This window comes from Sus scrofa, unplaced genomic scaffold (assembly GCF_000003025.6).
Source record: "Sus scrofa isolate TJ Tabasco breed Duroc unplaced genomic scaffold, Sscrofa11.1 Contig730, whole genome shotgun sequence".
In the NCBI taxonomy this organism is placed as follows: Eukaryota; Metazoa; Chordata; class Mammalia; order Artiodactyla; family Suidae; genus Sus; species Sus scrofa.
This window is the reverse complement of record NW_018085301.1, coordinates 27,914-52,966: the sequence shown is the minus strand read 5'-3', so window position 1 is coordinate 52,966 and position 25,053 is coordinate 27,914. Positions and strand designations below refer to the sequence as shown.

The following is a 25,053-nucleotide window of genomic DNA, read 5'->3' as shown; positions in this document are numbered from 1 at the left end:
TGAGTCTTGTTCTTTTTGGCCATTAGCAATTTTTAATTGTATGGTTAAAATGAACAAATTGAAAAAATAACACTCTAGCAATATAATAAAAGAAGAATAGAAAGATAAGAGTAAAGTGAAAGCATAATTTTTAAGCAAGAAAAATTGTTTGAAGGAGAAAGATGAGAAATTTTAAAAATCCTCTAAATGAAAATTCATTACAGTGTACTTCTCCTCTGCCCTCTATCTTTTCATTCTCCTTTCAGATGTTTGCAAAGACATTCAACAGCTAAACATTCAGGAGTTCCCATTGTGACTCAGTGGAAATGACCCCAACTAGTATGTATGAGGAGAAAGTGTGTTGATCCCTGACATCACTCAGTGGGTTAAGGATCCAATATTGCCATGAGCTGTTGTGTAGATCGCAGAGGCAGCTTGATTGGATCCCACGTTACGAGGCTGAGGTGTAGGCTGGCACCTGCAGCTCTGATTTGACCTCAAGCCTAGGAACTTCCATATGCTGTGGGTGCAGCCCTAGAAGGAAAAAACCCATTAATTATTTTTAGTAATATAGAGAAATCAAAGGATTTTGGAGAATAAGTCATCATAAAAGAAAGAAGTTTGTTCAGGAAATATCTTTGGGAAAAAGATTAGTTTAAAGCAGTGTTTGGAAGATGAGAGAGTGATGACTTTTCCTAGGAAAGAGGAGGAATAGTGAGGGAGTGTATCATGCTCTAAGCAGAAGCAGAGCAAAATGATGGGTCCTCATCCATGGATGTAAGTGCCCACAGCAGCCTTGTCTCACATGGGGCAAAGAGGCTAACTTCCAAGAGTTTGATTGTTCACCAAGAACCAGTAGGAAACAGATTCCAGGAGAGAATAGTCCATCGTGTGTTAATCAAGGGGATGTTGCCTGGAATTTGCTCCTGACCACCAGCTTCCTCAGGCCCTGTTTCAGGTCTTTGTTTCTCAGGCTATAGATAAAAGGATTTAGTGTGGAGGTTAAAACTGTGTAGACGATTGTTGCCATGTGGTCCCTGATGGTGTAGGAGGACACAGGCTGTAAATAGACATAGAAGTTGCTTCCATAAAAGAGTGTCACCACAGTGACATGAGAACCACAAGTGGAGAAGGCTTTGCGTTTGCCAGCAGCTGAGGGAATTTTGAGAACCACGGTGAGGATTCGTATGTAAGAGAAAGTAATGCATAGAAAGGGGGTCACTAAAATAAAAGATCCTTCTGTCATCATCACAGTTTCATTGACAAATGTGGAGGAGCATGACAATTTCATCAGAGGACTGATATCACAGAGAAAGTGATGGATGATATTTGAGTCACAGAAGGTGAGCTGATTCAGCAGAAGTGTGTGTAGCAGTGAGTGGAGGTGAGGCAATGAGCAGGAGAGGGCCACCATCAGGGCACAGCGGTGGTGACTCATGATGGTGACATAGTGGAAGGGATCACAGATGGCCACATAGCGGTCAAAGGCCATGACTGCTAGAAGGAAACTGTCAGTGTTTCCCAAGGCATATAGAAAATACATCTGAGTCAGACACCCAGCATAGGAGATGGTCTTATGGGACAAGAAGTTCACCAGCATCCTGGGGACAATGGTTGTTGTGAAGCAAATGTCAGTGAAAGACAGGAAAGTCAGGAAGAAATACATGGGAGTCTGGAGCTGGGGGTCCGAGCGGATGGCCAGGATGATGAGCAGGTTTCCTGTGATGGTGACCAGGTATATGGTGAGGAAGAGGGTAAAGAGTGGCTTCTGGTCCTTGGGCTGAGAGGAGAGTCCCAGGAGGATGAACTTAGAGACACTGCTGGTTTGGTTGACTCTTTCCATTGATGTGGGTGTAGTTATGCACAAGAAGTTTTGTTACAAAACATGCTCCAATTCCACACCCCAAACCATGGGAACCCAGCAAGTCTTTGTTTCCTCGATTTAGTCACAAAGCGCAGCTGTGCAGGGAAAGCTTGTCAGCTTCCTGGTGCTTGATGTGGTCTTTCCTTCCCAAATCCATGGGTGTCATGTGCGATGAGAGCTGGAGAGACAGAGAGGCATTTTCCTTTAGGGACTGTCAGGGGTGGATCTCTCTGATTCAAGATTTTTAGTTCCTATTCTGAGAAAGCTCTGTGTCCCTGCTGAGAACATAGCATAGCACAGCGGAATCTTTGCTTTTGTGGAGTTCATGTTGCACTTTGGGTGCTAGATCATCAACAAACCACTATGGAATAGAATATCAGGTTGGGATATATTTTTTTTCACATTTGAGTCCTTTCTTAAACTATAGACATGCTTAGAGACAGTATATTTTTCATTTCTGCACTTACTACATTTGGTATAAATTAGGCTCTTAGTGAAAGTTTGTTAATGGAAGAATGAATGCTAAAACCCTCAAGATCATTAACACAATGAAAAAAGTGATTCAAAAGGTATATATGAATCTACTGAAAATATTAGGAAAAGTTCTTGTTTCTGAAATCAAGTTTGTGTTGATAATACATCCCTTGCATTCTGCCTTCATTCATCTACTCATGAATATTCACACTGCTTCCAAAGCCACAAGAAGAGTGAAAGAATAACATCAATCCACTTAAAAAGAAATACCAGATTTAGGAATTTGAATACTCATCATCTAGTATTATTTTGACACTTGAAAGCACTGGTTTAATGTGCACTCAATTTTATTAATGCTGTTACCCTCTGAGGCAAGTGATGGATAACAGCTATTTTCTTGAGGTTTAGAGAATGTCAAGGAAGCATGGAAGTCTATAAATTTATGTGTGTTTGTTATAAACTCAACAACCAATTTAACAAAATTAAAATAGAGGCCTGTATTTTTAATCATTTAATGTAATTTTTCAAAAGAGATTTAAAAGTAATATAAACAGTCCAGTACCTTCAGAGCTAAAAGAATTTTCCTAAACAGAAAAGGAATTCATAATGATTATTATATGCCAATTCCAAGATAAGTATTCAGATCACTATCTGAATTTTAAAATGAAATACAATTTGGTCGCTCAACATACTATATCACTAAGGAAAAATAATATGCTAACATAAAATTTATTAATAAATTAGGTTAATCATTGCAAGAGCTCTTCTGATATCAAATATTACCTTCAAGTTTTATTAAACCAATTATAGAAATCTACAATACCTACTTGAGCCTTTTTAAAGTATAAAAATTTTTAAGCATGTATCATGGTTTTATGACTTTTCCTCAGAGGAAAAGGCACAATAGCCATGAAGAGAGAATATTTTTATATACTACTAAACTATGCTAAGGAATACAAATAAAATGGTATTTTAAGATCTAAATACTGTACCTTATAATGTCTCACAAATTATGACCGTACCACCAATTTGAGATGTGGATGCCTGAAATATAAAGTTGAAGGTTGTTTTAAGTTTTTATATCATACTAATTGGCCAAAGGATTTGCCTCAGATATCCACTAAAAGGGCAGTGTTATACTGTGACTTAGCGGCATAAGAAAACAACTTTTCTTTTTGTTATTTTTCCACCAATCACATATAGGCCTTGGTTCACTCTCCTTCCCCTCAAATACTGTGCTTTAGTGCACAGAAATTTTTCGTTTTAGCTATTACACGATTAAGTATGTCCTTATAGAATGATCAGAAGCATCTGGGAAAGGTGGAAGTGAAAAAAATCCTCACCGGGAAAGTTAGCGTAATACTTGCCCTTCAGAGTGGCCCACTATCAACATTTCCTAGTGGGTTTCTTTATTTTCAGGTCCCTGAGGTATGTGCAATAAATTATGACTTGAACTAAACAAGTCACACTTGGCTCCAAAGTGAAATTTTCCTCCCTCTACTTTCTAGTCCCCAAGGTGGGAAGAGGAAATCCTGGTCACAGCCAAAGAAGTCCTATTTTTGGCTCTAACACACATTTTCCTGCTTCTCTAAAAGCCAAACTTTGCAATTGAGACTACAAGAGTCTTAAGGTAGCATGTTAAACTATATTTTAATTTTTACTTCCACAATCTGTCTCAAACTTAAGAAAAAATTTGTTTCACAAAATTAATGTCATTGTCCTCTTTTTCCCATGCAAATCACTTTTCTAACTCAGAAACTGCCCTTAACTCTTTAAAATATGAGGTCATATGACTTCAAATGAAACAGTAGAGAAAATAATACAGAAATAGGTTGCTTCATTTCCATAAAATAGGATATGTAATTTTCTGACTATAAATAAGTTTTACTTATTTTGCCTGTAAAAGGGAACTATGAAGTCCTAATTTATGGTACAGTAATTAGAAGTACTGTTTATTTTTTATTTATTACTCAAATGAATTTGTTAACAAAAGAAAGCAGTACAAGAGGATGGAGGTGACTGGGGAGTGGAGATGGAAGTGTTTTAGGTAGCAAAGTCGTAGGACACTCATTCCTTATCAGAGCAAATTCTGTTTTTATATCACCAGGGTTTATCACTGCATTGTCTTGGATGGGAATCAGCATTGGCCAACATAACCAGCAGGGCAAATCTAACCGGGATGTTGAATCTAGTTCAATAGTGTTTCTTTCCTCGTCTGGGCACCAAATGAGAGGTTCATCCTCCTTAGCTCATGGGATGCTCTCATCCTCAGTCTGGGCATGTCTCCCTTCTTTGGTCAATTTTTTTCCTTTAATCCCCTGTCCTAAATCATATGTGTACTGGATGGGCATCCATTGGTGACTATTCAAATCATGTTTTAAAAATTCTTCTTTCATATGTGTATATATATGATATGTATTATATAGATGTATATATATACACATCATGTTTATATTGTGTGTGTGTATGCACATATATTTTTTCTGTCACCAGTTATCTAGTGTTTCTTGCCACTTAAAAAATTCTGTAATAACAGATCTTGCACTAGTTAAAGTGCTTTTTTATATTTTAATTTTTTTTTGCCTTTTCTAGGGCCACTCCCATGGCATATGGAGGTTCCCAGGCTAGGGGTGGAATCGGAGCTGTAGCTGCCAGCCTACACCAGAGCCACAGCAATGTGGGATCTGAGCCGCATCTACAACCTACACCACAGCTCAAGGCAATGCTGGATCCTTAACCCACTGAGCAAGGCCAGGGATTGAGCCTGAAACCTCATGGTTACCAGTCAGATTCGTTAACCACTGTGCCATGACAGGAACCCCTAAAGTGTTTTAAATCAATTTTTAGAGCCAGCATATTCATCCGTACCTCATGAATTACATATTACACAGAAATTTTCAAACACTTTGAGACATTGGTTATTTGTATATTCTTGAGTACCATCAAAATCTCTGCAGTAAATATGTATGTTAACAAAGTGTTTAAAATTAATCGTTTGGAGGCAACATATTCTTTCACACATTTTATAAGGAGTTTTCTTTCTTTCTTTTTTTTTTGATTTTTAAGGCTAAGCCACAGCCACAGCAATGTCAGATCTGAGCCATGTCTGCATCCTACACCACAGCTCTGGGCAATGTCAGATCCTTAACGCACTGAACAAGGCCAGGGATCGAACCTGCAACCTCAGGATTCCTAGTTGGATTCGTTTCCTCTGCACCTAGATGGGAATTCACCCCTTTTTTCTTTTTAGTCCACACCTGTGGCATATGGAGGTTCCCAGGCTAGGGGTCAAATTGGAACTATACCTGATAGCCTATCCCACAGCCACATCAATGTGGGATCCAAGCCTTGTCTGTGAGCTACACCACAGCAAGCCCAGATCCTTAACCCACTGAGCAAAGCCAGGAATTGAAGCTGTATCCTCATGGATGCTAGTCAGGTTCGTTTTTGCTGAGCCACACAAGAACTTCTGTTTTCCTCATTTTGTTAATTTCCTATTACAAGAATTACTCTTCCATTCCCCTTAACTGACAAGATATCTTCTTCCATGTTCAGATCTCTCCTCGCAGTTGCATGAGATGTGACCTATCTTTCTATGCTGTAGAGATGGTGGAATTTGAACATTTGAATGTCCATGATTAACTGGCCCAAATCAAGCAAAGGTAATTGGCTGTGCATGGCCAGGGCATGTCTGGTATGTGGAGCTGTGGTTATGCAGTGGACACTGCCCTGGACTGAAGATGAAAAGGAGGGGTTGGATTTGTCCTCCACCACCTGCTCCCGAGCTGGTTCCTGATGTTTTATGTACAACTAGGGAGACACAATGGCTGTAAAGCAGTTTATCACACACAGATCAACATTCAAAGATGAGTCATTTGTGAAAGGGCTGCCTGGAGAAAGTGGAATACAAAACTCAGTGGTGATTTGGTAAATTAATTGGAATGGATGCTCCAGGTGGAAGATGTCAGGAGCACCCATGTGGACAAGTAGCAAAAAGGAGGAAGGTTTTGGAGCTGAGAATCAGGAAGAACAGTTCTAAAAGCACAGGGTGAGAGTCCAGGAATACCATATGCATTTTTTTCTTTTCTTTTTTTCTACTGATGGGTTATGCTTCCCTGAAAACATATAGTACAGGTGGCCTAGAAGTCCAGCTGGATGTTCTTAAAACCAAATGACACATGGAAATTTTACGTGGACTTACAACTTCTCAATGTATGAACTATTTGAAGTATCAGGGACAAAAGAGTGAGGTGCCAAATTGAGTTGGGGAGCCCCTGGGTGGCCAGCTCACTGAAGCTCACCTCCTTGTCCAGATGCTTTTCTTTCCTTGCCAACCTCCCCAGAAGCTGATGGGCACCACATCCGCTCATCAGGTTCACATCTCCTTTTCAGCCAAAGCTCAGCTTCTTCCTGTGTCTCCCATGAAATCCTGGGCTGATTGGAAGGAGAGAAGCAGGAAAGGATGGAGGAGCTGAAGCCCTCCTCCAAAGAGATAACACTTATCCCTCCCCTGTCCGCAGACCCCCATTTCTTTCCTGCCACCTGGTCCCCAGCAGGCTGCTGCTTTTTGCATCTCCAGATCTCAGAAGGCAGAGATGCCCTGACTCAGGGGGGAGGGCTCTCCTGGTTGTGGAAGCCCTGCCAGCTTCCCAGGAGTCGAAGGTCTGCTCTGCTGGCCTCTTGGGGCACTTGTTAGGCTGAGGGTGTTGTGTTGTGATGACCTCTCAGGGGAGTTTGTCCTGGGATCTCTCCAGGCAGAGAAAGCAGAATGGGAATCACATTAGCACAGCTGACTCCAAGGGGACAGGTGGATCCCTGAGGCTTCCTGTTTAGATATGGGATGAATCTCAGAGCTTCTCATTCCCATGGCAGCGTCTCTCAGGCATGCTTCCGTTGCCTTGGCTATAGATTATCAAGGGTGGACAAATATTTGTGTGGGTGAATATTTTCATTTTAGGGGATTTGGCTGTGGACTGAGGTATATTCCAGAATCAGGCAGGCCCTAAGTTGATATGGGGGGGTTGTGATTTTCAGGGGATTCAGTGGGAGTTGGTGAATGATGTGTATGCACTTTGTAGTGTCTGGGGAGGTTGGTGGATAAGGTTTTTTTCTATGTGAGGTGAGGTTAATATTAGTTTATGTATGTTTAAAGCACAGGGTCAGGCCAAGGCTATTGTTGTATTTAGGAAAGGAGCTTTGGCATAAAGAATGTATATGTTTCTGAGTTCAGGTTCAAACTGTTTTGAAGTTTAATGTGGAGGAAATGAGATGCCCATTGGAATGCTGGCCTCCTTCCTTCATGGTTGTTTTCATCAAGTTACTGAGTGTCTATGAGCCTCAGTTTCTTCATCAGCTAAATGAGGAAAGCAACTCCTCTTTGCACTAAAATCAAAGAGAAAGTTTATTTTTGAATTTTATATAGAGTTTATTGTATTTATGGTGAATGTCACCCACAACAATGTTATAGGAAATAAATCACATTCTGCTAGTGTCCTCAGAAGAATCAGTGTCTCACACAACACACGTGTGCCTGTTTCCTTAGCTTGTTTAATTTTTAATATTTAATCTACATATTAAGATGAAATACTATGGAGACAGAAAGTCCTGTGTTTGAGACCTGCCTCCTTCACTTCCTCTTCGCTGGGCCTTTTTCTTTCCATTCATTCAAGAGACAATTTAAAATAGAATTAGGATTTCCCATCATGGTGCAGTGGAGGCGAATCTGACTAGGAACCATGGGGTTGTGGGTTTGATCCCTGGTGTTGCTCATTGGGTTGGTGATCTGGTGTTTCCATGAGCTGTGGTGTGGGTCATGGATGAGGCTCTGATTTAGTTTTGCTTTTTCCCCCTAATTGCTTTTGCTAGGACTTCTAGTAATATATTAAGCAGGAGTAAGAATGGGCATCCTTTTATGTTCCTAATCTCAGAGAATCTTTCAACCTTTCACCACTGAGTTGGCTGTGGGCTTGTCATAAATGGATTTTATTATGTTGAGGTTTTTATCATGAAAGTCTATTTTATTTTGTAAATGTTTTTCTGCATCTATTGATCATATGATTTTTATTTTTTCTATCCCTGTGGTGTACCATATGTATTGACTGGCACAATACATGCACATGTTGAACTATCTTGCCCAAAGGGATAAATCTCACTTAATCATGGTGTATGATCCTTTTAATGTATTTTTGAATTCAGTTTGCTCATGTGTTTTCCCTAATTTTGTTTAGTTGTTGTGTGTTCTTGGTCACTAAACTTTTAAAAGTGGATTATTCTGAATTTTTTTCCAGACTGTTCATAGATCTCCATTTCTTTATGGTCAATTATTGGAGCTTTATTAGTTTCCTTTGGTGATACCATGTTTCCCTGACTCCTCATGATCCCTGATTCCCTGTGTTGGTATCTATGCATTTGAGTAAGTAGTCTCCCCTTTTAGACTTTCCACATTGTCTTCTGCGGTCATAGCCCTTCATCAGTCAGCTCATTTTGGGGTCCTGGATAGGCCAGCGATGGTGTCCTTGGGAAGGTTGGGCTTGTGCTGTCAGGGTCCTTATTTGGTGAAGCCACAGTCCGTGCTCTGAGGTCAGAGTAGTACCACTGGCTGGGCCCCAAGTTGGGTAGGATTGCTGGCTGTGCTCTGTGGATAGGTGGAGCTACTAGCTGGGCTCTGCATTCACCTTTGGGTCAGATTGCTGGCTGTGATCCCAAGCAGGATGGTGCCACTGGTTGTACACTTTGATTCAGTAGGGCTATGGGCTTGGCCTCATAGTCCCTCCTGGCCAGGTCGAGTATCATCAGGCTGTGATCCCTGATTAGATGTTCCCTTTGTCTGGACTCTTAAGTTCAGGCAAGGCCACAGCCAGGATTTCATGATGGTATAAGTTCTCAGGCTGCTTTTTGCAGTTAGTCCAGGAAGCGGACTGATTCTCAAAGCAGGACAGGGTGGCAGAATGGGCTTCATGAGCAGGTAGGCCACTGGCTTACTCTGCTGTTGGAAAAGAGCTCTGACAGGGCTTTTTGTTGGGAGGGGCTGCTGGCTGTATCCTGCAGCTGGGCAGGGCTAATGACTGTGGGTCAGGCATGGTTGTTGTGTGGGCTCCCTTGTTGGGTGGCCACAGGGTCTGCTCTGTGATTGGTCTGGGTTACTGGCTGGACTCCCCATTTGGATGAGGCCACAGGCTGTGTCCAGCAATGGTACAAGGCCTTAGGCTAGGCTCTGCTTCAGGGGAGGGCTGCAGGCTTGGATCCAAGGCTGTGCAGGATCCCTGTACTTAACACTTGGGCAGGACTGGTCTTTTGGCTTCCTGTACAAGCATAGCTCTTGCATAGGCTAAACAGCTGCTCCCGTTCTTTGGCCAGGTTTCCTGGTCCAGCATAGCTGTAAGTCATATTCAGCCTTATGCAGGGCGTCATATTTGCTTTACAGCTTGGCTAGAACAGGCTCCAGTACTGATAATGCTCCTTGGATGGTGACCTTAATCTGGCAGAAGCACCCATGGGCCTCCCTGTTCAGACAGGTCCACCAGCTAGGCACTGCAGACGGCAGGGTCATTGGTTGGGATATCTGCTTGGGTGCAGCTGCAAGGAAAAATGTGTGCTTCTAAGATCTGAGCACTGGTGGCTGTAAGCTGCACACTTCTTCTCTATATGGTGTGAATATATCATACTTTATAAGATGAATTTATCCATTCTACCATAGATGACATCTTAGGTTATTTCCAGGTTATGAGGCTCCATAAGTTTAACCCCTGTTGTCGTGTTTTTATACGTATCTCTTGTTGCACAGGTACATGTGTTTGTCTGGAGTGTATACCTAGGAGTGCTGTTTATGGAGTACATGTATCTTTACCTGTACTATTTAATAACAGTTGTTTTCCAAATCGACTGCACTAATTATATTCCCACGAGTAGCATAATTTGCTGTGGCTCTACATTTTCTCTAACCCTTGATAGTTATCCTCTGAATTTTAATTTTTGTCTGTCTTCTGGATGTACAGTGGCTTTCCATTATGACTTAATTTGAATGTCTCTGATTATTAATGAAGCTGAGCATCTTTCTATATGATTATTAATCATTTGGATTTCTTTCTATTTTGGAGATGTTGATTCAATTCTTTTTCTTAGTTCCCCTACCTCCCCCACTGGCTTTATTTGTTTCTTTTTTTTTCTTACTGATTTCAAGGGATATTTATGTACTCTGAATCTGAGTGTTTTGTTGGCTTTGTGAATTTCAAATATCTTTCACCATTCTGTTACTTGTCTTTTTTTTCCTTTTTCTTTTTTAAATTTTCTATGGCCACACCCATGTCTTATGGAAGTGCCCAGGCTGGGGATAGAACCTGAGCCAATGTGGTTGGATTCTTAACCCACTAAGCCACAGCAGGAATTCCCTGCTATTCTTTTGAATGATTTTCCCCTTAACTCAATGAAACAGCTCTCCAGAAAGTGAAGCCAGTGGCCTTTGTCGCAGCTTTTCTTTTTGTCCATCCCTGGACCACAGGCAGGACCTTTAGGAAGAATTGCCTGGGCTGGGGATGGCTCCTGGGCCCTCCCTCCCCACTCTTTGCCCACCCCACCCCTTTCTTGCCAGCTCAGCTGGCCTTGGCAGAGGCAGACAGGCCTGTGAGCAGGCATCGTGGTGCCTCTGTAGGACAGCATGTGGGCAGCAGCTAGAAAATGCCCTGTTCTAGCAGAGAAATTCCCTGACTGTCTCTGCAGCTTGCAGTGTGACTGTGCTGGCCTGCTGCTGTGATGAGGACTTGAAACCCATCCTCAGAGGGGTTGCTAGAAGCCACAGCACCCTGTCTGCACCCTCTGCCTGCTGGACATGCCAGACCTCACCTCTTGAGGGTAGGGGTGCAACAGAACTTTCCTATGTATCTTGAAACCTCCTCTCAGCTCTGTGTCCTGAGGCCACTCCATCTGTGGCCAGGCTGTCCCAGGCTGCCACAGCATGGCTGCCAGTCTTTTTTCTTTTATGATATCTTTTGATAAACAAAATATTTAATTTAATGTAGTCTAATGTACTATTTTCTTTTATGTTTACTGCTTTCTGTTTCTTTTTATAAGAAATATTTTCCTATCTAAAGGTAACAAAGATATTCTTCTATATTATTTCCTAAAAACCAATGGCTTTTGGTTTTTCATGTGTCAGTTTGTTATACATCAGGAGTTAATATTTGCATATGGTGTATGTCAGGAATCCAATTGTATTTTCCAACTGTTTTAGCTCCATTCCTGAAAAGATGCTCTTCAGTGCCTCATTCATAAGTCAAGAGTATAACAATGTGTGGGTATGTTTCTGGGTTCTCTGTCTTATGGCAGTTATCCTTTTTGTTTAGCCCAACACCAAAACCACATAGTTTTAATTACCATAGGTCTATAATGTGTCTTAATACCTGGTAGGCTAGTGACTCTCCAGTATTCTTTCTAAATCAGCATGTCAGCATCACCTGAGGATTTAGTAGAAATGAAAATTCCTGGACCTCATGCAGAACGACTCAACGGATATAGTCATAAGACCAAGGCCATGCCCAATCTGGGGGAAAGTGTTATGATCAAGATTTTCTCTTCCAGGAGTTCCTGTTGTGGCTCTCTGGAAACACATCTGACTAGTATCCACAAGGATGCAGGTTCAATCCTTGGCCTTGCTCAGTAGGTTAAGGATCCAGCATTGCCAAGAGCTGTGATGTAGGTCACAGATGTGGCTCGGATCCAGTGTTGCTATGGCTGTGGCTGTGGTGTAGACTGGAAGTTACAGGGCCCATTTGCCCCGTAGCCTGGGAACCTCCAAATGCTGTGGGTGCAGCTCTAAAAAGACAAAAAAGTCTCATTGGTCAATAGTTGCATATGTAAAGATGTGAATACAACTCAAGTTTCATGACACATGTGAGTTATATACCTGCTGACTTACAAGAGTTTATTGTGTGTAACAGGAGCTAGTAGAAATGGGGTCTGGAAGCAAAGTGATGCTTAGGAACATGCCTTCTGATGTTCTGACTAGGATTTCCTCCTGCTTATCAGCTTCCCCAGGCCTCTCTTCATGTCTTTGTTTCTCAGACTGCAGATGAAAGCGTTTAGCATGGAGGACAGAACTGTGTTGACAATTGTTGCCATGTGTTCGCCAACAGTGTAGCTGGACAAGGGCTTTAAATAGAGGTAAAAGATGCTTCCATAAAATAGGATCACCACAGTAAAATGGGAACCACAGGTGGAGAAGGCTTTGTGTTTGCCAGCAGCTGAGGGAGTCCTGATAACAGTGATGAGGATTCATATATAAGAGAAGGCAATGCCTAGGAAGAGGGTCACCAAAACCACCAGTCCTTCTGTCTTTATTGTGACATCATTGACAAATGTGTGTGGAGGAGCAGGACCATTTCAGCAGAGGGTTGATGTCACAGAGGAAGTGGTGGATGACATTGTAGTCACAGAAAGTGAGACAATTCAGCAGAAGTGTGTGTAGCAGTGAGTGGAGGGTAGAAAATGAGTAAGAGAAGGCCACCAAGAGGACGCAGACATGGTGGCTCATGTTGGTGACATAGCAGTCAAAGGCCATGACTGCCAAAAGGCAGCTGTCAGTGTTGCCCAAAGCATGCAAAAAATACATCTGAGTCAGACACCTAGCAAAGGAGATGGTCTTCTTCTCCGATAGGATGTTCACCAGCATCCTGGGGACAATGGTTTTTGAGAAGCAAATGTCAATGAAAGTCACAAAACTCAGGAAGAAAAACATGGGGGTGTGGAGCTGGGCGTCTGAGCGGATGGCCAGGATGATGAGCAGGTTCCCTGTGATGGTGACCAGGTACATGGTGAGGCAGAGGATAAAGAGTGGCTTCTGATCCTCAGACCGGGAGGAGAGTCCCAGGAGGATGAAGTTGGAGACATTGCTGGTTTGCTTGACTCTTTCTATGGTCATGGAGCCAGGAAAAATAGACAAGGTCCTACAATTTATCCCACATCTTTCATTCATACCTGCAACCACAAACAAGCCAACAAGTTGGTGTTTCTTCCTACCTTTTCTTTCCACCCATAGGATCATGATTTGCTAACACAGGGGCAACTTGTGAGCTTCACGGCCCCTGAGGCTGCCCTTTCTTCCCACCTTGAAGATTTCCCAAGCTTCTTGTATTGATAGTATGAACATAGGGGAAACATTTTTGTTTTAGGAGCAGAATTGAACCTTCCTGATTCAGTTTAATATTAAATCTTAGAAATGTTTTTTTTTTTTATTAAGCACCCACTCTGTGAAAAATATTCTGGGAGTGGTGATACAATTGTGAATATGACATACAAAGGCCTTTTTTTTTTGAATCTTGCATTCTAATGGAACTGCAATTGAGCAAGCTATCTATCTACTTATCTATCTATGTATCTATGTATCTACCTATCTATCTGGTAGTTCACAATTTTATAAAGAGAAGTAAAGCCTCACAAGGGGTAGAAATTGAAAGAAATAGGATGGGGAGTATTTCAGCTAAGGTTGCATTCTTGTTCGCTCTATATCAAAAGGAATTTTTACTGATGGCATGCTGAGACTTACATCTGACCATTCTTGCCCAAAAAGGGTCTTGATAAAGCAATCAACAGGGGAAATTGGCACAACATTGTAAATGTACCATATTTTTAATACAGAAATAAAATAGCATAAGCAATAGGGATGTCAAAGGAATAATGGACCTAGGTCAACAAAGTTTTCTGGGCTTGTTTTATTTTCAGAGGCATTTATTTGAAAGATCGTATTTTTCAGTGAACATCAAATTATACTATCGGTCCATACAAATCTTTATTTTTCAAGTTTCTTTTTATTCATTTTCCAATTCCTTAAAATCATGTTCCTGCTAAGACTTTGCAACCATAAACATTGATTCGAATATTCTCATGATCACACAGTGTTTTATTTTTAATTTATTTTTTATTTTTTGGTATTTTATTATTTTATTTATTTTATTTTATTTTTTCATGCTGTACAGCATGGGGATCAAGTTACTTACACATTATACATTTTTTCCCCCCACCATTTGTTCTGTTGCAATATGAGTATCTAGACATAGTTCTCAATGCTACTCAGCAGGCTCTCCTTGTAAATTCTTTTTTTATTTTTTCATTTAAAATTTTTTTTATTTTCCCACTGTAGAGCAAGGGGATCAAGTTATCCTTGCATGTATACATTACAATTACATTTTTTTCCCTCACCCTTTGTTCTGTTGCAACATGAGTATCTAGACAAAGTTCTCAATGCTACTCAGCAAGATCTCCTTGTAAATCTATTCTAAGTTGTGTCTGAAACCCCAAGCTACCATCCCTCCACTCCCTCCTCTCCCATCAGGCAGCCACAAGTCTTCTCTCCAAGTCCATGATTTTCTTTTCTGAGGAGATGTTCATTTGTGCTGGTATTAGATTCCAGTTATAAGTGATATCATATGGTATTTGTCTTTGTCTTCCTGGCTCATTTCACTCAGTATGGGAGTTTCTAGTTCCATCCATGTTGCAGCAAATGGCATGATGTCATTCTTTTTTATGGCTGAGTAGTATTCCATTGTGTATATATACCACTTCTTCCGAATCCAATCCTCTGTTGATGGACATTCGGGTTGTTTCCATGTCTTGGCTATTGTGAATAGTGCTGCAGTGAACATGTGGGTGCATGTGTCTCTTTTAAGTTGAGTTTTGTCTGGATATATACCCAAGAGTGGGATTGCTGGGTCATATGGTAGTTCTATGTATAGTTTTCTAAGGTACCTCCATACTGTTTTCCATAGTGGTGGTACCAATTTACATTCCCACCAACAGTGCAGGAGGGTTCCCTTTTCTCCACACCTCCTCCAGCACTTGTTATTTGTGGACTTATGAATGATGGCCATTCTGACTGATGTGAGGTGGTATCTCATGGTAGTTTTGATTTGCATTTCTCTCATAATCAACAATGTTGAGCATTTTTTCATGTGTTTGCTGGCCATCTATATATCTTCCTTGGAGAAATGTCTATTCAGGTCTTTTGCCCATTTTTCCATTGATTGATTGGTTTTTTTGCTGTTGGGTTGTATAAGTTGCTTATATATTCTAGAGATTAAGCCCTTGTCGGTTGCATCATTTGAAACTGTTTTCTGCCATTCTGAAAGTTGTCCTTTTGTTTTCTTTTTGGTTTCCTTTGCTGTGCAAAAGCTTTTCAGTTTGATGAGGTCCCATGGGTTTATTTTTACTCTAATTTCTATTGCTTTGGGAGACTGACCTGAGAAAATATTCATGATGTTGATGTCAGAGAGTGTTTTGCCTATGTTTTCTTCTAGGAGTTTGATGGTGTCTTTTTGTATATTTAAGTCTTTCAGCCATTTTGAGTATTTGTGTGCATGGTGTGAGGGTGTGTTCTAGTCTCTTTGCTTTGCATGCAGCTGTCCAGGTTTCCAAGCAATGCTTGCTGAATAGACTTTCTTTTTCCCATTTTATGTTCTTGCCTCCCTTCTCAAAGATTAATTGACCATAGGTGTCAGGGTTTATGTCTGGATTCTCTATTCTGTTCCATTGGTCTGTCTGTCTGTTTTGATACCAGTCCCACACTGTTTTGATGACTGTGGCTTTGTAGTATTTCTTGAAGTCTGGGAGAGTGATGCCTCCTGCTTGGTTTTTGTTTCTCAGGATTGCTTTGGCGATTCTGGGTCTTTTGTGGTTCCATCTAAATTTTTGTATTGTTTGTTCTAGTTCTGTGAAAAATGTCCTGGGTAATTTGATAGGGATTGCATTGAATCTGTAGATTGCTTTGGGTAGTATGGCCATTTTCACAATATTGATTTTCCCAATCCAGGAACATGGAATATCTTTCCATTTCTTTACATCTTCTTTGATTTCTTTGATTACAGTTTTATAGTTCTCGGCATATAGGTCCTTTACCTCTTTGGTCAGGTGTATTCCGAGGTATTTGATTTTGTGAGGTACAATTTTAAAAGGTATCGGATTTTTATATTCCCTTTCTAATGTTTCATTGCTGGTATACAGAAATGCAACTGACTTCTGAATGTTAATCTTATATCCTGCCACTTTGCTGAATTTATGAATCAGTTCAAGTAGTTTTTGCGTTGAGTCCTTAGGGTTTTCTATGTATAGTATCATGTCATGTGCATACAGTGACAGTTTGATCTCTTCTCTTCCTATATGGATGCCTTTGATTTCTTTTGTTTGTCTAATTGCTGTGGCTAAGACTTCCAAAACTATGTTGAAGAGCAGTGGTGAGAGTGGGCATCCCTGTCTTGTTCCAGATTTGAGTGAGAAGGCTTTCAGTTTTTCCCCATTGAGGATTATATTTGCTGTGGGTTTGTCATAAATAGCTTTGATTATGTTCAGGAATATTCTCTCTATACCCACTTTGGTGAGGATCTTGATCATGAATGGATATTGAACTTTGTCAAATGCTTTTTCTGCGTCTATTGAGATGATCATATGATTTTTGACTTTTTTTTGTTAATGTGGTGTATGACGTTGATTGATTTGCATATGTTGAACCATCCTTGTGAACCTGGGATGAAGCCTACCTTGTCATGGTGTATAATTTTTTCTGATATGTTGTTGGATTCAGTTGGCTGAGATTTTGTTGAGAATTTTTGCATCTGTATTCATCAATGATATTGGCCAATAGTTTCCTTTTTTGGTGGTATCTCTGTCTGGTTTTGGAATGAGGGTGATGGTGGCATCATAGAATGTCTTTGGGAGTATTCCTTCTGCTTCAACCTTTTGAAAGCGTTTAAGGAGGATGGGCACCAATTCCTCTTTATATGTTTGATAGAATTCGCCTGTGAAGCCATCTGGTCCTGGACGTTTATTTGTAGGGAGTGTTTTTATGACCTCTTCAATTTCATTTCTAGTGATGGGTCTGTTCAGTTGGTCTGTTTCTTCTTGATTCAGTTTTGGCAGGCTTTAAGATTCTAGAAAATTGTCCATTTCTTCCAGATTGTCAAACTTGTTGCCGTATAGTTGTTCATAGTATTCTCTTATGGTTTTTTGTATTTCTGCTGTATCCGTTGTGATTTCTCCTTTTTCATTTATAATTTTGGTTATTTGGGTTCTTTGTCTCCTCTTTTTAGTGAGTCTGGCCAGGGGTTTGTCCATTTTGTTCACCTTTTCAAAGAACCAGCTCTTGGTTTTATTAATTTTCTCTATTGTTTTTTGATTCTCTATTTTATGGATTTCTTCTTTGATCTTCATAATTTCCTTCCTTCTGCTGACTTTAGGTCTTTTTTGTTCTTCTTTTTCTAATTCATTTAGGTGGAGGGTTAAGTTGTCAATTTGGGATCTTGCTTCTTTTTTGAGGAAGGCCTGTATTGCTATAAATTTCCCTCTGAGCACTGCTTTCGCAGCCTCCCATAGATTTTGAGGGGTTGTGTCTTCATTATCATTTGTTTCAAGGTAGTTTTTAATTTCCTTCTTGATTTCCTCATTGACCCATTGGTTTTTTTAGTAGCATGTTGTTTAGTCTCCATGGAGTAGGTTTTTTCTCTTTCCTTTTCCCAGGGTTGATTTCTAATTTCATGCATTGTGGTCAGAGAAGATACTTGAGATAATTTCTATGCTCCTAAATTTATTGAGGTTAGCTTTGTGTCCCAATATTGGTCGATTCTTGAGAATGTTCCATGTGTAGTTGAGAAGTATGTGTCTTCTGATTTTTTTGGATGTAGTGTCCTGAAGATATCAATGAAGTCTAACTTTTCTATTGTTTCCTTTAGGATCTCTGTTGCTTTATTGGTTTTCTGTCTAGAGGATCTGTCCATTGATGTGAGGGGGGTATTAAGGTCTCCCACTCTGATTGTATTCTCATCCAGATCTCCCTTTATGTCTGTTAATATTTGTTTTATGTATCTGGGTGCTCCTATATTTGGGGCATATAAGTTGATGATAGTAACATCCTCTCCTTGGATGGATCCCTTAATGATTAAGTAGTGTCCTTCTTTGTCTTTCTTTATGTCTTTTGTTTTAAAGTCTATTTTGTCTGATATGAGTGTTGCAACTCCTGCTTTTCTGTCATGTCTATTGGCGTGAAATATTTTTCCCCACCCTTTCACTTTCAATCTATATGTATCCTTTGTCCTAAGGTGAGTTTTTCGTAGGCAGCATGTTGAATGTTTTTGCCTTTGTATCCACTCAGCCACTCTGTGTCTTTTGATTGGGGCATTCAGTCCATTGACATTTAAGGTGATAATTGATAGATGCTTATTTTTTGCCATTTTGTACCTCGTGTTCCAGTTGATTCTATGGTTCTCCATTCTTCCTTTCTTTTCTTTTCTTTTTTTTTTTTTTTGGTTTGATGGTCTCCTGTTATTACCTGCTTGAGTGTATTTTTTTTTCATTTTTTTGCAAATGCAATATTTGGTTTTGGCTTGTGGTTGCCCTGTTTTTTAAGTATGCTACCCCTTCCCTAATTGTGTGTTTTAGCCTGATGGCCCTGTAGATTCAAACACTTCATTATTACATTAAAATTAAGAAGCGAAACATACAAACAAACAAAAAGGGTTATTTACTTCCTAACATCCCTTGCCCACATTTTATGATTTTGATGACTCTTTTACTATTTTTAATTATATTTTTTTGATGAATGTTCATGATTAAATCTGTTTGTTGGCTTATTTGAGTGACTGCTCTCTGATTGTGGTGTACCCAGTCCTTGTTCTTCCTCCTCTTCTTTTTTTCTTTTTCCTTCCCTTTCCTTCCTTTCTTTTTTGTTTAGAGAAGTCCTATCAGTATTTCTTTTAACCTGGGTTTTGTGTTGCTGTATTCTTTCAGTTTTGGTTTGTTGGAAAAATTTTTTATTTCCCCTTCTATTTTAAATGATTCTTTCTGGATAGCGTATTCTAGGTTGCATATTTTTTCCTTTTAGCACTTCAAATATCTCTTGCCATTCCCTCCTGGCCTGTAGTGTTTCTGTAGAGAAATCAGCTGATAATCTTATGGGGGTTCCCTTGTAGGTAACATTCTGCTTTTCTCTTGCTGCCTTGAGGATCCTCTCTTTATCACTAACTTTTGCCATTTTTATTATGATGTGTCTTGGTGTGGGTCTGTTTGGGTTCAGTTTGTTTGTGGCCCTCTGTGCTTCCTGTATCTTGAACTCAGTATCCTTTAGATTTGGGAAGTTTACAGCAATAATTTCTTCAAATATATTTTCCATCCCCTTATCTTTTTCTACTCCTTCTGGAATTCCTATTATGCGTAGATTGGCCCGCTTTATATTATCCCATAGGTCTCTTATATTGCTTTCCAGTTTTTTGATTCGGTTTTCTGTCTGCTGACCTGATTGGGTGATTTCCATTATTCCATCTTCCATATCACTGATTCATTGTTCTGCATTATTCATTCTGGTTTTTACTGCCCTTAGTTCAGTTTGTATCTCTGCAAATGAATGTTCTAGTATTTCTCGGCTCCTCCTTATATTTTCTAGCTCCTTTCTGAGGGTATCTGCATTGCTGTTCATATCTTCTCTTAATTCCTTCAGTATTTTCACTATTTCTCTTTTGAACTCCAGGTCTGTCAGACTGCAGAGATCTGTTTCATTGTTGACTGTTTTAGGTGAGTTCTCCTGTTGGTTTGACTGGGGGTGGTTTCTCAGCTTCTTCATCTTGCTTGTTATTTTCTTTCTCCTGAGGGATTTGTACTCTCAGTGATCGGGCAGTGTTTGCCTTGTCACTGCCGTGGAATATTTCCTGAGGGCTGGTGTTGTTGGTCAATCTTTTTTGAGGCAGTGTGGCTTTTCTGGAGTGTTGATGGGGCTAACAGGATCTCTCTGAAGCAAAGGAGGACTTCCTGAGGGCAGACAGGACTGGGAGGTCCGCACCACGATGGTAGCAGATTTCACTTGGTCATGCAGAGCTTGCTCTGGTGTTTTTAGGCTGTGGGGTTCTAGCAGGGGGTTGTCAGTGTTGGGCAGCTGTTCCTCAGGAGTGCAGCACTCCTTGAGGGCTGGAGAAGCTATCTGGTCACTGAGAACCCAAGAGGCTCTTCCCTAGGGCAGCCCAACTCAGACGGACAGCCTGAGAATTTAGGCAGATCTTTTCACAGTCTGGCCAAGCTTGTTGTAGCTTTTCTGGGCTGCAGGGGGTCCTGCAGAGAGCTGGCAGTTCTTTGCAGCTGTTTTGCAAGAGTGTGGCTCCCCCTGAGGGCTGGAGCAGATAGCTGGGCCACTGAAAACCCAAGAGGCTCTTCCCCAGGGCAGCCTGACTCAGAAAGACTGTCTGAGAATTAGGCAGATCTTTTCAAGGCCTGACCAGGCTTGTTGTAGCTTTTCTGGGCTGCAGGGGGTCCTGCCTGGAGCTGGCAGTCCTATGCAGCTGTTCTGCAAGAGTGTGGCTCCCCCAAGAGCTGGGTCGGCTAGCTGGGCTGCTGAAAACCCAGGAGGCTCCCCCCCAGGGCAGCCTGACTTGGAAAGACTGTTGGAGAAATAGGCAGATCTTTTCACAGCCTGGCCAGGCTTGTTCTAGCTTTTCTGGGCTGCAGGCTTTTTCTCAGGGGCTGGTGGTGTTTGATGCTGCTCTGTGAGGGTGTATCCCCTCCAAAGGGCAAGCAGGCCTGTACAGGGACAGCCCCTGTGGTGGTAGGCTTCAGGCGATTGTTGAGGCCAGCCATCAGGTATGGCAGGCAGCCCCAGGTCCAGCGAGTGCATAGGGGGTGGTGGGGGTGGGAGGAGGGGATGCACTGGGAAACACAGATTTCTGATAGCTAGTGGGCCAGTAAGCTTGCTGTAGTGTGGGGAGTATTCTATGGGGACCCACCCCTTCTCTCCCCTCCCTAACACAGGCACAGACGAGGCTCTTCTCCCAGGTTCCCTCTGATGTGTCTTTCCACTTCCCCACCCCTAGAATATTGCTCCTTTCCCCTGCAACAGCTTTGTTTTCTAGTCTCCCAGGCAGTCTCTGCCCCATCAAACTTGACAGACTGGTTTCTAGACCTCCCAAGCAGTCTCCATTCCATGCCGGCCCCCCAGCCCTTTCCTGGGGACTAACCTCCGGAGCCAAGGTCTCGGTGCCCAGCCCCCACCCAGGCATCTCAATTTTTGGTGACTGTGCCCATAGTTCAGATGATCCGTTCGGTTCTTGATCTGCTTTTCAGAACTCTGACTTACTGCTACACTCTTCTCTGCATCTGGAGATTCCTCTGGTTCATTTGATCTTTCCATCGAGTAGGTGACTTTCCAGGGTGCAGGATCCCTTTCTCCTCCACGGTTCCCTTTCGGGAGCACCTGTCCAGCTCAGATTCACCTTCTCTCATTTTCCTTTTTCTCTTGTTTTACCTAGTAATGTCACGAACTTCTTGCCGTTATTGGAGTTTAGGTTCTTCTGCCAGCGATTGGTTGCTGTTCTGTGTGTCATTTATCCCATAGATGTGCTTTTTTGTTGTGTTTGCGGGAGAGGGCGAGCATGTCCCCCTACTCTTCCACCATCTTGTCCCCTCTCCCCAGAATTGTTAATCTTCCCAAATGGCATCTCTATACCTGCTGAACAATAGATACTCATTTTCCTTCCCCCAGAGCCCCTGTCAGTCAACATTTCCATTTTTTTGTCTCTATTGATTTGACTGTTAATTCATCTCACTTAAATGGATTCTTACAGTATTTGCATAAGAAGTACCATAAGGCTTCATGATTTTACTTAGCATAATGTCTTCAAGGTTCATTCATGTTGGGGCTGTGTCAGGATTTATTTCCCTTTTTATAATTTATTTATTTATTTTATTCCCACTGTACAGCAAGGGGATCAAGTTATCCTTACATGTATACATTTTTTCCCAACCTTTTGTTCTGTTACAATACGAGTATCTAGACATAGTTCTCAATGCGACTCAGCAGAATCTCCTTGTAAATCTATTCTAAGTTGTGTCTGATAAGCCCAAGCTCCCGATCCCTCCCACGCCCTCCCTCTCCCATCAGGCAGTCATAAGTCTATTTTCCAAGTCTATGATTTTCTTTTCTGTGGAGATGTTCATTTGTGCTGGATATTAGATTCCAGTTATAAGCGATATCATATGGTATTTGTTTTTGTCTTTCTGGCTCATTTCACTCAGTATGGGAGTCTCTAGTTCCATCCATATTGCTGCAAATGGCATTATGTCATTCTTTTTTATGGCTGAGTAGTATTCCATTGTGTATATATACAGCACTTCTTCCAAATCCAATCATCTGTTGATGGACATTTAGTTTGTTTCCATGTCCCGGCTATTGTGAATAGTGCTGCAATGAACATGCGGGTGCATGTGTCTCTTTTAAGAAAGATATTCCATGTTCATGGATTGGAAAAATCAATATTGTAAAAATGGCCATACTACCCAAAGCAATCTACAGATTCAATGCAATCCCTGTCAAATTACCCAGGACATTTTTCACAGAATGAGAACAATCCAAAAATTTATATGGAACAGCAAAAGACCCAGAATCGCCAAAGCAATCCTGAGAAACAAAAACCAAGCAGGCGACATAACTCTCCCAGTCTTAAAAAAATAGTACAAAGCTACAGTCATCAAAACAGTGTGGTACTGGAATCAAAACAGAGAGACCAATGGAACAGCATAGAGAACCCGGAAATAAACCCTGTCACCTATGGTCAATTAATCTTTGGCAAGGGAGACAAGAACATAAAATGGGAAAAAGAAAGTCTATTCAGCAAGCATTGCTGGGAAACTTGGACAGCTGCATGCAAAGCAATGAAATTAGAACACACCCTCACACCATGCACACAAATAAACTCAAAATGGCTGAAAGACTTAAATATACGACAGGACACCATCAAACTCCTAGAAGACAACATAGGCAAAACACTCTCTGACATCAACATCATGAATATTTTCTCAGGTAGAAATAAGAAATAAGACCAAAAATAAACCAATGGGACCTATTTCCTTTTTAAGGTTGGTAATATTCCATTGTATGCATAGTATACAGTTATCCATTTATTTGTTGAAGGACATAGGGTGTTTCCATTTTTTGGCTATTGTAAATAATGCTGTTTTGAACATGGCTGTATAAATAACTCTTAGCCCCCCCGAAATCTTTTAGTTATATAACCTGAATCATATGGTAATTCAATGTTTAATTTTGGGGGGACTGTTACAATGTTTGACCCTTTCTTCCTTCCTTCTTCACTTTCTTTCCTTTCTTTTCTTTCTTTTTTTTTATTCCTTTCTTGTAGTCACCCTAATAATGATAAATGTGTTATGCGTTGATCACTTTATTTTGCACATGGTACAGAAATTTTCCCAATAATGCTTTAAGTGGTGTGCGTGTGTGTGTGTGTGCATGTGCGTGTATGCACACATGCATGACTGGTTGTGTAAGACAGATACAAGCACATAAGCAGCCTGATGGTAAAGCTGTGGAAGGGAATGTGTCTTATTTATTAATCCTCCCTACTGTCTACCATAGTGTCTCCACTATGTAAAAGAAAGAATGAGCTGTTCCTTATTTCCACAGAAGGGTTTGAATGAAGTTATGTACTTTCTCCACACGACTGTGTCAGTGTTCAGACAAATCACATTTTATTGCTGTCCCCAGACTGGATGAGGCTTTAGTGTGTAAGTGCAGTGCAGTGAAACCTGTCTGTACACTGACACAGTCACTCTGAGAAACCATGTGACCATGTGGTAACTGTTATGCTTAGTACTGCTAAGTTCCAGGCATTTCCCATTTCTCATTTCCCAAAGAGGGAAAAGCAGCATGAGGAGAGATAACCAGAGCTGTGTGTCTGAGTTCCTCCTCTTGGGGCTCCACATCTGGCCAGAGCAGCAGGGCATGTTCTTTGTCCTATTCCTGGGCATGCACCTGACCACAGTGCTGGAAGATTGCTCATCATCCTGCTCATCAGGCTGGACCCTCACCTTCACACCCCCCTGTACTTCTTCCTCAGCCACTTGGCCTTCACAGACGTCTCCTTATCATCTATCACTGTCCCTAAGATGCTGATGAACATGCAGACCCAGAAACTATCCATTTCTTATCCAGAGTGTATCTCACAGGTGTATCTTTATATGTTTTTTGGTTGTGTTGATAATCTCCTCCTCGTGGTGATGGCCTATGACAGATACATGGCCATCTGTCACCCTCTCTACTACACCGCCATCATGAGAGAAGGACTGTGTTCTCTGCTCATGGCTTGCCCTTGGATTCTCTCCTGTGCTTGTGCCCTTCTTCACACCTTCCTGCTGGCCCCGGGGGGTGTCCTTCTGTGCTGACAACATCATCCCCCATGTGTTCTGTATCCTCCCCAACCTACTCAAGCTGCCTGCTCAGACACCTCTCTCAATGAGCTGGTCATATTCACTTCAGGGGCTGCATTTGTCACTTTCTCATTTAGTAGCATCCAGGTCTCTTATGGCCACATTGGGGTCTCCATCCTGAGGGTCCCCTCTATTAAAGTGATCTGCAAAGCCTTGTCCACCTGTGGCTCCCACCTGTCTGTGGTGTCTCTATTCCATGGGATAATTATGACAGTGTACTTTTCCTTGTCAAGCTGATCCCATGCCAAAACATCATTGCTTCTGTGATGTACACAGTGGTCACCTCAGTGGTCACCTCCATGCTGAACCCTTTCATCTATAGTATGAGAAACAGAGATATGACATTGGCTTTGGGAATTCTTTTCAGAAGCAGTAACATTTTATTATGTCTTTTTTTTCTTAAAAAATTTTATTGTGGTATAATGTGCTACCCAACATGAAAGTTAGTCATTTTAATCATTTGAGGTATGCAATTGGGCTACATTTTAATCATTTGAGGTATG

General features: G+C 41.2%; 1 protein-coding gene and 1 pseudogene across 1 annotated transcript; both read right to left on the bottom strand.

Annotated features, from left to right (window-relative positions):
• Positions 1 to 681: 681 nt before the first annotated feature.
• Positions 682 to 1,822, bottom strand: LOC100621729 (olfactory receptor 1L8-like). The gene has a single exon (XM_003353646.2). The coding sequence runs from the start codon at positions 1,820 to 1,822 to the stop codon at positions 878 to 880; it is 945 nt and encodes a 314-aa protein (XP_003353694.2). The 3' UTR covers positions 682 to 877.
• A 10,491-nt stretch (positions 1,823 to 12,313) lies between these two features.
• Positions 12,314 to 13,229, bottom strand: LOC110259067 (annotated as a pseudogene).
• Positions 13,230 to 25,053: the final 11,824 nt, after the last annotated feature.